Raw genomic sequence first — 15,792 nt, 5'->3', positions numbered from 1 at the left:
ATGCTGGTCCTGTCTTGGTTTTAAAAATTTGATGGCTTGGTGCACCTGCGTGGCTCAGTGGGTGAAGCATCTGCCTTCGGCTCAGGTCATGACCTCCTACTCGTGTTCTCTTGCACTCTCTCTCTCTCAAATCAATCAATAAATACATAAAATCTTTAACAAAATAAAAATAAAAATCTGATGTCTTGTTCATCATGGACTTGTTTGCATTCATTTGGATTTTTTTAAAAAGTGGTGTTAAAGAAAAGTAGTGTTAAAATATTAACCTGGGGATTGAGTTTTTTTTTTTTTAAGATTTTATCTATTAGAGAGAGAGCACAAGCGGGGGGAGGGGCAGAGACAGAGGGAGAAGCAGGCTCCCCGCTGAGTAGGGAGCCCGGTGCNCTTTAACAAAATAAAAATAAAAATCTGATGTCTTGTTCATCATGGACTTGTTTGCATTCATTTGGATTTTTTAAAAAAGTGGTGTTAAAGAAAAGTAGTGTTAAAATATTAACCTGGGGATTGAGGTTTTTTGTTTTTTTAAGATTTTATCTATTAGAGAGAGAGCACAAGCGGGGGGAGGGGCAGAGACAGAGGGAGAAGCAGGCTCCCCGCTGAGTAGGGAGCCCGGTGCGGGACTCAGTCCCAGGACCCGAGATCATGACCTGAGCTGAAGGCAGACACTTAAAGACTGAGCCACCCAGGCGTCCCCAGTGACTGAGATTTTTGGAGCCCTCTTACATTTTGTGCCCAACGGGAGTGCCCCCCTCTCTTAGCTCTGGTTCCAGCCCAGCCCAACACGTCGTAGGCGCTAATGAATGTTTGTATNAGAGAGAGAGCACAAGCGGGGGGAGGGGCAGAGACAGAGGGAGAAGCAGGCTCCCCGCTGAGTAGGGAGCCCAATGGGGGACTCAGTCCCAGGACCCGAGATCATGACCTGAGCTGAAGGCAGACACTTAAAGACTGAGCCACCCAGGCGCCCCCAGTGACTGAGATTTTTGGAGCCCTCTTACATTTTGTGCCCAAGGGGAGTGCCCCCCTCTCTTAGCTCTGGTTCCAGCCCAGCCCAACATGTCGTAGGCGCTAATGAATGCTTGTAGCGGGGAATGGGTGCAGCATAAAATCTAGTGTTTCTGTCCCATAGTGGGAGCTGTGTGAGTTTGCCGTGGCTTAATAACAAAACACCACACACTGTGGGGCTTAAACAACAGATATTTGGGGCACCTGGATGCTTAGTTGGTTGAGTGTCTGCCTTCGGCTCAGGTCATGATCCCGGGGTCCTGGGATCGAGTCCCGCGTTGGGCTCCCTGCTCAGTGGGGCGTCCGCTTCTCCCTCTGCCTGCTGCTCCCCCTGCTTGTGCTCGCGTTCTCTCTGACAGATAAATAAATTTTATTTTATTTTATTTTTTTAAAGATTTTGTTTATTTATTTGACAGAGATAGAGACAGCCAGCGAGAGAGGGAACACAAGCAGGGGTAGTGGGAGAGGAAGAAGCAGGCTCACAGCAGAGGAGCCTGACGTGGGGCTCGATCCTACAACGCTGGGATCACGCCCTGAGCCGAAGGCAGACGCCCAACCGCTGTGCCACCCAGGCGCCCNGGTCATGATCCCGGGGTCCTGGGATCGAGTCCCGCGTTGGGCTCCCTGCTCAGTGGGGCGTCCGCTTCTCCCCCTGCCTGCTGCTCCCCCTGCTTGTGCTCGTGTTCTCTCTGACAGATAAATAAATTTTAAAAAGATAAACAATAGGCCGGAAGTCCCGGGATCGAGGTATCATCAGGGCTGGTTTCTCCTGAGGCCTCTCTTGTTGGCTTTCAAATGGCAGTTTTCTCACCCTGCCCTCAACAAGGTTTTCACTCTGTGCACGTCTGTGTTTGAATCAGGCCAATAGGACTGATGTCACATCGGAGGAGGGCCTGCTGTACTGACCTCATTACAACATTACCTCTATAAAAACCCTATCTCCAAATACAATAAAAATCTGAGATACCAGGGGTTAGGACTTCAGTATATTATTCAGCCCATAACAAGAGTAAATCCTTTTTTTTTTTTTAAACAGGAGTAAACTCTTAAGGGAATACTGTATAGTGGGTATTATTTTCTTCAAGCCTCACAAGAGCCCCATAATAAAATAGGTTCTGTAACTATTCAATATTTTACATACAAAATCAGGAGCTCAGAGAGGTTAAGTAACATGCCCAAGGTCACACAGCCAGTGAGGGCAGAACCAGAATTTATTTACTTTTTTATAGATTTTATTTATTCATTTGATAGAGAGCATGAGCACGAGCAGGGGGTGGGGCAGAGGGAGAGGGAGAGAGAATCTCAAGCGGACTTTGTACGGAGCTGAGAGCCTGACACCGGGCTCACTCTCACAACCCTGAGATCATTACAGGAGCAGAAATCAAGAGTCGGACACATAACTGACTGAGCCACCCAGGGGTCCCAAGTAGTCACACTCTTGTGCAACCACCGCCACCACCTATCTCCAGAACTTTCCATCTCCTCCCACAGACACTCTGTCCCCAGGAAGCACGGACTCCCCAGCCCCTGCCCCAGCCCTGGCTCCCACCATCTCCTCTCTGTCTCTGTGGATAAGACTCATCCGGGACCTCCTGGGAGTGGGGTCCTGAGGGATGTGTCCTTCTGTGTCTGGTTCCTCTCACTGAGCACGGTGTCCTCAGGGTCCCTCCACATCGTGGCAGGTACAGGAATGTTTGTCCCCCCTGAGGCTGAAGAACCTTCCATCATATGTATGCCCTGATAAATCATGCCTTTCTGAGTCACTTGGTTCTGCTCTAATCAGCTGAGACTTTGATCAAATCACTTAACTTCTCCGAGCCTCAGTTTTCTTCAGCACAAAGGAGCTTAGCCAAAGCCCAGGGTGTGAGGAGGAGCTAGTGAATTAATTGATTGAAAGGGCGGTGGCCGACATCGTAATAAGCTCTCAATGTGCACCAAAAGGCAGCTCCGAGGGGCGTGCAATGGCGGATGTTGGTCAGCAGGGGCCGCTGCCGTCGCCTCCTGGACGACCCAGCCTCTGGGCTGGCGCATGCGCAGCTGAGCCTCCCTGCAGAGGTGACTTTTTTTCTCGTGGTTCTCCCCAAACCTCGGCCTGTATTTATTACTGCAGACCTTGAACCTGGCTGTGGCTGATTTTGCTCTCCGCTGAAGCTCAATTCCTTCCCCAGGCTTCTGCTAAACGTGGGTCTGGGGATAGCGGTGGGGACAGGTATCCTGCCAATACCTGGTCCCATCTCTGCAGCTTCGGGACAGAACATCTCCCCATGAAGGCTAACAGTGGATGGAAGGACTTAAATCTCACTATTCTTAAATTCAACCCTGCTGATTAAATTTACAGTAAATTGAATTTTCATAATAAGCATTTTCTTCACTTGAGAGCAAATTGACCCCCCTTTTAATGAAAACCTTCGCTTTTCATCAATGAAATGCCCCAATTTGCAAGGAAGTACTGTGAAGTGTCTGATATGGAGCCCAGTACACAGTGGGTGCTCAATACATTTAAAGATCAAAATTTATTAAGAATGGGAAACTGGATACCCAACTGCTGAAAACGTGTCCTTCAGGGCACCTGGGTGGCTCAGTCGGTTAAGCATCTGCCCTCAGTTCAGGTCATGATCCCAGGGTCCTGGGATTGAGCCCTGCAGCAAGCAGGGAGACTGCTTCTTCCTCTCCCTGGGCTGCTCCCCCTGCTTGTGTTCTCTCTTTCCCCCTTTCCCCCTCTCTGTCAAATAAATAAATAAAATCTTAAAAAAAAAAAACAACCAAAAAACCCGTGTCCTTCAAATGGCACATTATTTGCCTTGAAAAATTAACATCAAATGTGTCATGAACACAGATGTAGGTGTTTAAAGCCCTGGAATCAACCCCCAATGTAAATGCTATTAGGGCTGGACAGCACTTTGCAAAACAAAATGTGCGAAGCATTTGTGGGAAGGAAGGGTGCACAGGCTTAGAGTTCACATTCCAACTTGCATTGTTTTTTGCAGATGCACATTTCCCCTTCTGGGAGGGGAGGGGGAAGCTATGCAGTCACTCTCCCTCCGGCAGCATGAGTGTAGGGGAAGATTTACCTTAGGGTTTTTTTGGGGGGGTGATAAGAATATCATTCATGGATGATACAAGAAAGACTTTCTAAGCGTCTACTATGTACCAAGCACTGAGCTTGGCTCTTCATAAAGAATGAAGATCCTGAATGGAATGCCGATTTGTTCCCTCTAGCCAAAGATCTGAGATACAATAGTTTGTTAGGGTCAGATTAGGACACAATTGCAAAATAGACTTGTGAACCTCCGGCTAGAGAGGAAATGAAATAGAAAATGAGATTGCACCTGGAAAGCGCTGAGCCCTGTGCCTGAAACATGACAAACCATGTCCCTGAAATAAACGTTGTATTAATAGCAGTGATAGCTAATTAAAATAGCTGAGGTGTATTGAATGCTGTGTCAGGGGCGAGCTAATCCCTTTTAATATATTTAGTTAATCTTACTCTCCCCCAGTGAGTTAGTGCTGATTACCCCATTTTGCAGGTGAAGAAACTGAGGCACAGAAGAATCCAAGTACCTAGTGTAAGAACAGGTAAAGTGAGGGAGATAATAAGGTGTTTCGTTTATTGTTTATACCGACTCCGCTTATAGCAATTCCTTACAGAGTAGATAACCAATCTATCTTTCTGGGATAAATGAGTGATTAATACCTGCTTTCAAAAAAGGTTTTTATTTTGAAATAATTATGAGGCAGGTAGTTGCAAAAATAGTACAGAGAGGTCTCGAGGATCCTCCCTCCACCTTCCCCTAGTGGTTTCATCTTACATAATAGCAGAACAAGAAAATTGGCTGTGGTACAATCCACAGACCCTTTTCACGTTGTAAAGTGCTTGTCACAGAAGTGCTTGGCATTGTGCAAGCTGATATAGCTGCCATGGTTAATATTCTCAGCTAAAACGGCGCCTTTCGCTTTCCGCACCTGAGTATTGCATTCCGGAGCGATGCACCCAGCTCTAGGTCGACCACCGCCCGCGGGAAATCCCGCGGCCACACCACCGCCTGAAGGGTTAACCGGAGGGGCGCCTCCCTGCGCCTGCGCGGGGCGTTCCTTGTCGCCCCGCCCCCGCAGTGCGGTCAGATGACCCGCCCAACCGGCTTCTGCCTATAAAAGGTCGGGTGTTGACGTCAACGTTCTCTTCCGCCGTCGTCGCCGCCATCCTCGGCGCGACTCGCCTCGCTCGGATCTGTCTGGGAGAATCCACCGCCATCCGCCACCATGGTGAGCAGCGCCGTCCGGCTGATGGCCTGGGAGGGCGGCGGGGCCTCCGCGGGACCGGCGCTCCCGGGTCTGGAGCACTGGGGTCGCCCGGACATGGAGGAGACATGGCGGCGCCGGCGGGCCCGAGGTTGAGGAAGCGGCCGCCGCCATGTCTGCGCGTCGCGTCTTCTGCCGAGCCCCTTCCCCGCTTCCGGGGGCGTCGGCGCCTCGCGGGACCCCAGGCCGGAGCTGGGGCAGAGGCGGGGCGGGGCGGGGGGTTATGATGATGTGGCAGACGCCGTAATGGCGGGCGCCGTGCGGGGAGCGGGGCGAGGGCGAGCCGCCTTATGTAACCCGCGGGTCGCGAGCTGGGCTTGGATTTCTGTTGGGTGCCGCGGGTGGCAGGGAGGTGGGAAGACGGGGGTGGGCACGCAGGGAGCAAGGCCTCCCCCGTCTTGGCCGGTTTGCCTGCCCTCCCTGCGCGTCTCGACTGCGAACAGCTGACAGCGGAGCCAGCAAATGGAGGCTGGCGTCCGTGGGGACAGCGCGGGCTCCCCGCCGCTTGGATGGCCCCGTCTGACCCCCAGGTGGAGGGGTGACCTTGGGTTGCACACAGAGAGGGCCTTCACTGGGGAGAAGCGGGGCAGAATCCAGGGGCAGGGATGGGGTTTTTTAGGGGAGCTTTCTCTCTCCCGCACTCTTAATCAAGGCTGCCACGGCCTTGATGTGTGTGTGTATCCCGTCGGAAACCTCTTGTCAGTTCTGGAGACTTGGTCCCAGCCCCCATCTGCATCACTGCTTCTCAGTGCCAAGTAGAGGCGGGCTTCCGGGAGATGGGGCGAGGGGTATTTTTAAGGGGGTGTCAGCCAACAGACGGAGGAGTTAAGGTCGTGGTTGAGGCTGTCCCAGCGACGGTGCTCTCCTGGCTGGGGCCTTGGCAGTCCATCGATTGAAGTCCCAGAGCCAAGTCCCAAGGCTGCCTGGGCTGGCCTGAGCCTCCCCTTCCCCTGCCCAGGTGAACTTCACAGTAGACCAGATCCGGGCCATCATGGACAAGAAGGCCAACATCCGAAACATGTCCGTCATCGCCCATGTGGACCACGGCAAGTCCACGCTGACGGACTCGCTGGTGTGCAAGGCCGGCATCATCGCCTCCGCCCGTGCTGGGGAGACCCGCTTCACTGACACCCGGAAGGACGAGCAGGAGCGCTGCATCACCATCAAATCAACGTGAGCAATCCGTGGTGTCCTGGGGAGAGTGGGAGGGGAGGTGCTCACCCAGGTTTTTGATGCGTGGGAAAGCCAGACGGCAGTACTGTTGCTGGGGCTACTGGGGAGATGATTTGAGCACCTTGAGGGCTGGATTTTTTGAACTGGGAGGAAGAATGAGGCTCAATCTATTGAGGGGGAGCTGCAGCCAGCCGGTGAGGCACATTGATGCTTGGTTTGGGGGTCTGGGGAGCCTTGGAGAGGGAGGGGGTTAACCCAGTGGCTTCCTCATTTTGGGGCTCAGGATTCTTGGCACTGTGTAGAGAAGTCTCGGGGTAGTGGCATTGGCATCAGAATCCTGCCAGATACCCTGCTCTGTACGTGGACGCCTCCCCCGTCCCCCAGTGACAGTATTTTTGGCCTTAATGTCGGTAGAGTGAGCATCTAAAGCAGTGAGTATAGCTGTCAGTTATTTTTAGGTGGTAGTTGGTGAGGTTTTTTTGGGTGTTCAGTTAACTTATTTCAGTTGTGGGTGGAGGTTGGGGGAAAGAGTGAAAGGTAGTCTGGGGTTTTTAGGTCTTGCTTTGTCACCTGGTCAGTATTTGGAATCAGGTGTGTTGAGCCTGGTAGTAACCAGCATGGGGGGGCTGGAACAGGTGGGCTCCAAGGAGCTGCTTTTTGCAGCTGGTACTAGTAGGGAGGTGGACATCCCTGGCTGGGGACAAAAGCGTATTGGGTGGAATGCCTTTATGTGTGGGAAGTCTGAAATTTGGCTGTAGGGAGGAGTAATTAGCAAGGAAAGGAAATACCATCTCCCTGAGAAGTTTAAAAGGGCCATACTGACTCTTCAGCAGAACCTGGTTTTACACCAGGGGTTATGGGGAGGGTGGTGGAGATGTGGCTTCCATCCACCCAACTTGCCCCAATCTCCTCAGGGCTATCTCCCTCTTCTATGAGCTCTCGGAGAACGACTTGAACTTTATCAAGCAGAGCAAGGATGGCTCCGGCTTTCTAATCAACCTCATCGATTCCCCCGGGCATGTGGACTTCTCCTCGGAGGTGACTGCCGCCCTCCGTGTCACCGACGGTGCCTTGGTGGTGGTGGACTGTGTGTCTGGTAAGCATAGGTACACCACACGTGTGGTTGGGATCCTGGGGCTGTTCCCCCCACCCCACCCCACTGATGGAGACACCCACCCCCAAGGTGTGTGCGTGCAGACAGAGACCGTGCTGCGGCAGGCCATTGCTGAGCGGATCAAGCCTGTGCTGATGATGAACAAGATGGACCGGGCTCTGCTGGAGCTGCAGCTGGAGCCTGAAGAGCTCTACCAGACTTTCCAGCGCATCGTGGAGAATGTCAATGTCATCATTTCCACCTATGGGGAGGGCGAGAGTGGACCCATGGGCAACATCATGGTAAGTCATTTGCCTGCTGATGTTGAGGGTCTCAGTCAGCTTGATGTTTGTCCCTGTGTTCCCAGTACTTTGTCCCATGTTTCTTAGGAGGAGCCTCGATTCTTGGACTGGAAGGGCCGTGACCTTTCTTGGTGGGAGGGTGCTGGCCCTGGGGAATATTGTGAGTCTGGGGGCTCTTGGTAGTTCTGAAAGTGGGTTTGTCAGGAATGTTAGGGTGCCAAGGGAACTGGGCCATTTTTGAAGCTGGTTTCACCTAGTAGTTTTGGGGAGTTGCGGACTAGTGGGTTGTTTTGCCTGCTGACAGTGCTCTAAGGGTTAACAGGCACACACCCCGCTTCCAGAGGGGATGGAGCAGAGTTGGGGGCCTTAAAAATGATGACTAAAATTTCTTCACTTTGACCTGATGGCTGTTGAAGAAATCTGACGTCTGAGGCCCACAGTACCCAGGGACTTTGTGCTTTTTGTGCAACTGTTTCTGCTCATAGCGTTTTCTTGCTTTTTGCAGATCGACCCTGTACTTGGGACTGTTGGCTTCGGGTCTGGACTCCACGGTTGGGCCTTTACCTTGAAGCAGTTTGCAGAGATGTATGTGGCCAAATTTGCTGCTAAGGGCGAGGGCCAGCTGGGGCCTGCTGAGCGGGCCAAGAAAGTGGAGGACATGATGAAGAAGCTGTGGGGTGACCGGTGAGCACTGCAGGGGGAGGTGCAGGCGCGCTCTGCGGTACTCCTGTACCTGGGGGGATCCGCTGGCAATGGTGGGGACGTGGCTGGGGACCACCAAACGATTATAGGCTCCTCCTACCCAACTTGGTTTCCTTGGCCCGCCTGGGTCTCTGCTGATGCTCCTGCCATGGTTGAGTTGGTGAATACTTCTCTGCCAGGTATTTTGATCCAGCCAATGGCAAATTCAGCAAGTCTGCCACCAGCCCTGATGGCAAGAAGCTACCACGGACGTTTTGCCAGCTCATTTTGGACCCTATTTTCAAGGTGAGCTGCTGAGTGCATCCCCTGGGCTGGCTGTCTTTGGGCCTGGTGGCTCCCAGAGGACCTGTTACCCGACCTCCTGTGGCTGGGCAGAGCTGGGTTGAAAGGTGGGTTGCTGGGGGAGGTAAGAGCGGTGGAGGGGAGTGCGCTTCCCTGGCTGGGGGTTTAGTGGAGCAAGTTTTAAGTGTTTGTGAATCAGAACATGTTTGTGGTCTAGGTGTTCAAACAGATTCTCTACTTGAGCCAAGACTTAGTCGGCCGAGGCCCTTTGCACTGTGCTGTCAGGGACTTTGCTTTGCCCATGGCTTAGTACTGCCGGGCAGGAAGCAGTTGAGGGCTTCCGTTCACATTCCTAAACCCACCATGCTGTTTTTGTAACATGTTAGGTGTTTGACGCGATCATGAATTTCAAGAAAGAGGAGACAGCAAAGCTGATTGAAAAGCTAGACATCAAGCTGGACAGCGAAGATAAAGACAAAGAAGGCAAACCGCTTCTGAAGGTGAGCGTGGCGGGCCCTGTGCGGGGGCTGCTGCCGGCCCTGCCCTCTGGTGCTGCCGTGGCTCTGTTGCTGGAGGCTCCACCACTCACAGCCCCATCGCCAGCAGCGTGGTCAGGAGAGCTGCGGTGTTGGCCACTCTCTGGGAGGAACAGCTCGGACTCTTAAGTGCATGTTCCTGTCGCTTGGAGGAGGAGGCGGTGAGGGCTGTGGGCCTTGACCTGAGCTCTCCGCCGTGTCCTGCAGGCTGTGATGCGCCGCTGGTTGCCTGCCGGGGACGCTCTGCTGCAGATGATCACCATCCACCTGCCTTCCCCCGTGACGGCCCAGAAGTACCGCTGCGAGCTTTTGTACGAGGGGCCCCCGGACGACGAGGCGGCCATGGGTACGTGAGGGTCACTGGGCTCTGCGGCTGCTGGTGAGTGGTGGTCGGAAGGCTGCTTGTTGCCAGGTCCTGGGTGATGGCTCTGCTCTGTAAGGGGGAGCTGCGAGAGCATCACATGTTCCCCTTTGGGGATTCCTCTTTTCTCAGGCATTAAAAGCTGTGATCCCAAAGGTCCCCTCATGATGTACATTTCCAAAATGGTGCCGACCTCTGACAAAGGTCGGTTCTACGCCTTTGGTCGTGTGTTCTCGGGGCTGGTGTCCACTGGCTTGAAGGTCCGGATCATGGGGCCCAACTATACTCCTGGGAAGAAGGAGGACCTGTACCTGAAGCCCATCCAGAGGTAAGGTGCTCAGCAGCTCCCGGGTATGTGCCATGCTGGTCCGTATCCCCTCCATTCACCACCTCGCCCCCACAGGGAGGGCGGCAGGGTGTAGTGTGGCCCAGAGAGGGCGAAGGAACTGTTGAGGGAGGGACTCGACTGCATGATTGTACACCGAAAGCAGCAGTTAGAGCCCTGGTTCGGACTTGGAAACACGTCCCTAAGCTCAAGGTGCTGGCGGCAGTAGTTCTGTTCCGTCTGTAGAGAGCCAGTGTAGACTTCAGAGGTGATGTCTGGTGGTGGTGGTAATTCCTATTCGGGGAAGGGGGTGGGGGAAAGACTGAACCTCCATCTCGGGCTCCTTGGGGCCCGGACTTCGTCGGCTCTCAGGTTCCTCTGACAATCTTGTCAGCCCTGAGTGGGGTGTGGAACCCCACAGGGGAGGTGGGAATGGGCAGGTTTGTGCTTTGGGGTGTGAGATCTGGGAGTCTTGTCCCAGGAACCTGGGTTACAACGTGAAGCCAGGCCCTGAGGCTCTGGGACCGGGTTCATACCATCTTTTCAGGCGGGCAGGATGGCCATAGGCTCCAGAAGGAAGGACTCCTTTTTTGGCCATTTGGGGATCTGGCGTATTGATGCTGCTTTTGTCTCTGCCAGGACAATCCTGATGATGGGCCGTTACGTGGAGCCCATTGAAGATGTGCCTTGTGGGAACATTGTGGGTCTGGTGGGCGTGGACCAGTTCCTGGTGAAGACTGGCACCATCACCACCTTTGAGCATGCCCACAACATGCGGGTGATGAAGTTCAGTGTTAGCCCTGTTGTCCGGGTCGCTGTGGAGGCCAAGAATCCGGCTGACCTTCCCAAGCTAGTGGAGGGTCTGAAGCGGCTGGCCAAGTCGGACCCTATGGTGCAGGTGGGTGGGTTCCCTGGCAGAAGGGAACACTACCTGCGGGAGTGGTTAGTCTGTCGCTTACAGGCAGCTTCTAGAGTGGGGGATATTTCGGTATTTGGAAAGTCAGGTGTGTGCTAAGCACACATTTTCCCTGGCAGCAGCTATGTAATGGGGGGGGTAGTCGCATCCAGTTCTTTCTCATACGTTGGAGTTTTACAGGCTGGCCATAGAGCAGATTGTTTTGGGGGGTAATGCTGAGAACCAGCAAAAAAAAGGGGGGGGCACGTGAGAACTCTTGCTGCCTTTCATGAGCCCTGAGTTACCTGAAATACCCATTTCTGGGGAGTCTATCTTTTCCAACTGGAGGGAAGCCTGGATCCTGCTTTCTAGCCATTCCGTAGAATTCACAGGGGTCCCTGCGTGTCCTGAGGTCAGTGCCCGGGGCTGATTCTTGGCCTGTTGCAGTGCATCATTGAGGAGTCCGGGGAGCACATCATCGCAGGGGCTGGGGAGCTGCACCTGGAGATCTGCCTGAAGGACCTGGAGGAAGACCATGCGTGCATCCCCATCAAGGTGAGGCCTGCTGTTCCCAGTACAGAGCAGGGCAGGTAGAGACTGCATAGTCGGGGGTCCTCTGCCCTTCCTCGAGAATGTTTGTCAGATAAAATGTGTTATTAGTAAACAGTTTACATAGGTTTCCAAAACCTTTGATGTTGCAGTATGAAGAGTCTGCTGGTTTCCAAATAATAAGAACTGTTTAACAGTTCTGAAGGTTTCTGTAGCCAGCCTCAGGTCTGGGTGTTCAGCACCTTGCTTTTCAAGGGCCTGACTTTGCATCTGTATGTGATGCTACACCCATGAGTCCGATTGGGAAGGCCCCGTAAATGTTTTCCTGGGAGGTCACTCCCTGGCCTGATTGTTGTGCTTCCTTTGCAGAAATCTGACCCCGTAGTCTCCTATCGTGAGACTGTCAGTGAGGAGTCGAATGTGCTCTGCCTGTCCAAGTCCCCCAACAAGCACAACCGGCTGTATATGAAGGCACGACCCTTCCCGGACGGCCTGGCCGAGGACATTGACAAGGGCGAGGTGTCCGCCCGCCAGGAGCTCAAACAGCGGGCCCGCTATCTGGCGGAGAAGTATGAGTGGGATGTGGCTGAGGCCCGTAAGATCTGGTGCTTTGGGCCTGACGGCACTGGCCCCAACGTCCTCACTGACATCACCAAGGGTGTGCAGTACCTCAACGAGATCAAGGACAGTGTGGTAGCCGGCTTCCAGTGGGCCACCAAAGAGGTGAGGGAGCCGCTTGGGTTTCTAGCAGATGATGGATTAGTTAGCTGTGGGTTCTCAAACGGGCCAGGGAGGCTCACATCTGTTGGGGGGAGCTTGGGGTCACCTGTCCTTGGTTCCTTGGTGGCAAAGCGGGGCTGTGTCTTGCTTTCTGGGAAGGGGTTCCTAGGGAGGTTGATTGAGCTGGGCAGGACGCAGCAGGTCTGCCTGGGTGGAGACTGGAGGCATTGGTGTAGAGCTGTGTGATCTGTTCTGGAAGGAGGGGCTGCAGTAGCCGCAGGACCTTGATGGTTTGTCTCGGCTCCTTCTGCAGGGGGCTCTGTGCGAGGAGAATATGCGTGGTGTACGCTTCGATGTCCATGATGTGACCCTGCATGCGGACGCCATCCACCGCGGGGGTGGCCAGATCATCCCCACTGCCCGTCGCTGCCTCTATGCCAGTGTGCTGACCGCCCAGCCCCGGCTTATGGAGCCTATCTACCTTGTGGAGATCCAGGTAGGGAGTCCTGGGTCTCTTCATTTTTACTGGTCCTGTTTTGCCCAGCAGCTGCTTAAAATAGTCATTCTTGTCTGACAGTGTCCAGAACAAGTGGTTGGTGGAATCTACGGTGTCCTGAACAGGAAGCGGGGTCATGTCTTTGAGGAGTCCCAGGTGGCTGGCACCCCCATGTTTGTCGTGAAGGCCTACCTGCCTGTGAATGAGTCCTTTGGTAAGTGCCAGCTCTGCATCCTTCAGACATGCACTGCTCTGTGGCTATCTGGCTCTGGGGAAAAGCCATAGTCCAACAGGCAAACCTGATCGAGCATGTGTTAGGGTGTTGCTTCTAGAAAGGCCTGGAGCGGGCTGATGAGAGCCGTGGATGGAATCTGCAAAGTGCTGGCCTGGCCTCCGCCTATTTGGACGGTGGGAGCAGTGCGGTTGTGGAGGACGAATTGGTCCACTCAGCGTGCAGATCCCTCAAATGGTGTATTTGCAGGGGAAGAAAACCCTCTGATAGGTGACTTGGTGAAATGTTAGGATCAAGGCCAGCAGAGCAGTTGGCCTGTAGCTCAGGTTCATGCTGTGGGTGAGCAGAGGGAGGCCCAGGAATGGCCACCATTGTCTCCCTTACAAATTCATGATTTTTGAGCAAGGTGTGTGTGAAATACAGGGATAGCTTTAATGTGTGACCTAATACGGGTTGATGGGCTCTGTGATGTGTGTGCCTATGTTGTCTGGACACCCCCCCCCCCGGGGGGGGAGGGTTTGGTCCTGGAGGTAGTGGGAACCAAGTTTCCTGAGCCTGCTAGTGAACCCTGTCCCTCCCCACAGGCTTCACCGCTGACCTGAGGTCCAACACTGGCGGCCAGGCCTTCCCCCAGTGCGTTTTTGACCACTGGCAGATCCTGCCCGGGGATCCCTTTGACAACACCAGCCGCCCCAGCCAGGTGGTGGCCGAAACCCGCAAGCGCAAAGGCCTGAAGGAAGGCATCCCGGCCCTGGACAACTTCCTGGACAAATTGTAGGCAGCCCCCCCTGCAGCCCACCACCCTGGGTGGGACTCAGCACAGCCCCTGCCCCCCCGGCTGACGATCGACCACAGCAACAAGCCCTCGCATTCTCCACGACACCTCGAGACTGTCCAGACGGGGACGCACCACCTCACCGGTTCTGGGGCCCACTCAGTGCCATCGCTCAACGTGAACACTTGATGCCGTTTCTTTCGATATTTATTTCAAGATTTCAGAGGCAACAGAAATGCCTTGGCAGCAGGGACTTATTTGGCCGGTGGGGGTGGGGGAGGCGGGATGGGACATGCAACACTTTTTTTTTCATTTCAGAAACTCAAATGTCCAAAAAAGTAATAACGATAACGCATTAAGAGGTTTATTTGGGTAAAAATGGCCCGTAGTGGATTTTCCCCCGGAAAGGGGGAAGGAACGAGCGGGTAGACCTTTTTCTTTGGACAGAAGCTAGAAGGCAGGAAACTGTGCGGTGTCACCGTGAGCTCCTCCAGCTGTATTAATACTGTTGGGATAATAAATTTGATATGGTGGTGACTGTGTGTCCATGTGACTTCCTTGGTCCTATCAGGCTGCAGTGGGCCCCCCATTCCAGTGTCCCCGCTGTTAGTGATACAGCAGTGCAAAAGTTCAGCTTGACTTCGAAGTTATCTTGGGAACCCAGACCCAGGTACAGAGGCCCATCAGGCAGTCCTCCCATCTGCCACACACGGCTAGCCGGTGTGATGGTGCCCCTTGGCACCTGTGGTGTGAGAGGCGGCTGCTGGCCCATGTATCTGCCAGGTGCTCCAGAGGGGGGTTTTTTGCGGGCAAGGAACTGAATATGTAACCTTGCATGTAAATACACTTTTGGAGTCTGATGGTGCTGGGCCTGCCATAGTGATTTTTCTGGCCTGGACAACTCTAAATGCTCCCTGCTCCTGTGGACTTAACTGTCCAGTAAGGGAAAACCCCAGAAGAAAGCCACCTGCCGGGCAAGTTGCCTTAGCCAGCCAGCTTGGTTATTCAGAAAAGTTAAAAACGACACACATACCTGGTAGATTTTAACCTTAAATGTTTAATTCTGGAGCTTATGTAGGACTAAGATCTTAACACTTAGTCCCTCTTCATCTTCCTTGATAATGACCAGAATCCATTGGTTCTAGTGATGATACACTGTGGTGGGAGCCCTTTTGGGAATTTGTTGGGGACTTGGGGTGTTCACCAGCCTAGGGAACCCCATTAGCATTTAGAAGGCAGGAGTCAGGGTTGATGGATGTCAGGAATGTACTGAACAGTCCTGCCCACCTAAGACTTGTCCTGTGCAAGTGTCCTGACCCCCAGCATTTTCCCCACAGGAAGTCATTCATGGTGCAAAATGTTCTTTATTCAAAATCTGATCTTCCTAGACATGCACACTCAAGTGCTTTTGCACTTTTATAAACACTTTTTTGAATACGTTTGCAGAAAAGTTGCAAAGATGTTACAAAGGTATGCTAAGTGACTGCACTTGGTTTTCCCCTAGAGTCCTCACGGTTTCAAGATCCAATCCCAGATACCACATTGTTTACTTTTGTGCATTTTTAATATCCTGTGGTTTTGTCAAAAGATAGGACTAAATTGAGAAGATGGAACTTAATTCTAAATTCATGTCACTTGAGGTATTTGGCTAACAAAGCACCTGGATGTCTGTGCATTTTCAGTTGTAAAATTCAAAAGGATTCCACCGGTAGGGGCTGTCCTGACTTGTAACCATCAGGTCTTTGCGATTATTCCCAAACATCGATGTGTTAGAAGTAATGTGTCTGTGTGTATTGCTTCCTTCACATTTGTTTCCTTTTATTGAGTTTTGTGTTAATCCGTGTCCCTCTAGGCCAGTAGTTCTCAACCTTTTTTAGTCTCAGGAGACTGGTACATACTTAATCATTATCAAGCACCCCAAGACCCATTTTGTTTAAATGGGTTTTATCTACTGATATTTACCATGTTTAGAAATTGAGAGATTTAAAAAATTGTTTTATTCGAAGACAATAAGCCCCTTATGTGTTAACATCTTTGTGAAGAAAAGAAC

At 52.7% G+C, this 15,792-nt stretch overlaps 1 protein-coding gene and 1 non-coding gene across 2 annotated transcripts; both read left to right on the top strand.

The window, feature by feature from the left end:
• The first annotated feature begins 5,131 nt into the window (after positions 1-5,131).
• On the top strand, positions 5,132-14,279 carry EEF2 (eukaryotic translation elongation factor 2). Its single transcript, XM_002928461.4, has 15 exons — positions 5,132-5,265; positions 6,260-6,474; positions 7,389-7,570; positions 7,658-7,869; positions 8,375-8,553; positions 8,751-8,856; positions 9,240-9,353; positions 9,597-9,735; positions 9,883-10,078; positions 10,715-10,973; positions 11,418-11,525; positions 11,889-12,242; positions 12,553-12,735; positions 12,817-12,949; positions 13,552-14,279. Exons 1-15 carry the CDS (start codon positions 5,263-5,265, stop codon positions 13,743-13,745), a joined length of 2,577 nt encoding a protein of 858 aa, XP_002928507.2. The 5' UTR covers positions 5,132-5,262; the 3' UTR covers positions 13,746-14,279.
• LOC117802131 lies at positions 8,238-8,302 on the top strand. The gene has a single exon (XR_004625181.1). It is a non-coding gene; the product is annotated as a small nucleolar RNA SNORD37 (small nucleolar RNA).
• Positions 14,280-15,792: the final 1,513 nt, after the last annotated feature.

Source organism: Ailuropoda melanoleuca, chromosome 4 (assembly GCF_002007445.2).
Source record: "Ailuropoda melanoleuca isolate Jingjing chromosome 4, ASM200744v2, whole genome shotgun sequence".
In the NCBI taxonomy this organism is placed as follows: Eukaryota; Metazoa; Chordata; class Mammalia; order Carnivora; family Ursidae; genus Ailuropoda; species Ailuropoda melanoleuca.
Note: the sequence above shows the minus strand (reverse complement) of the source record. Positions and strands in the feature narration are given on the sequence as shown.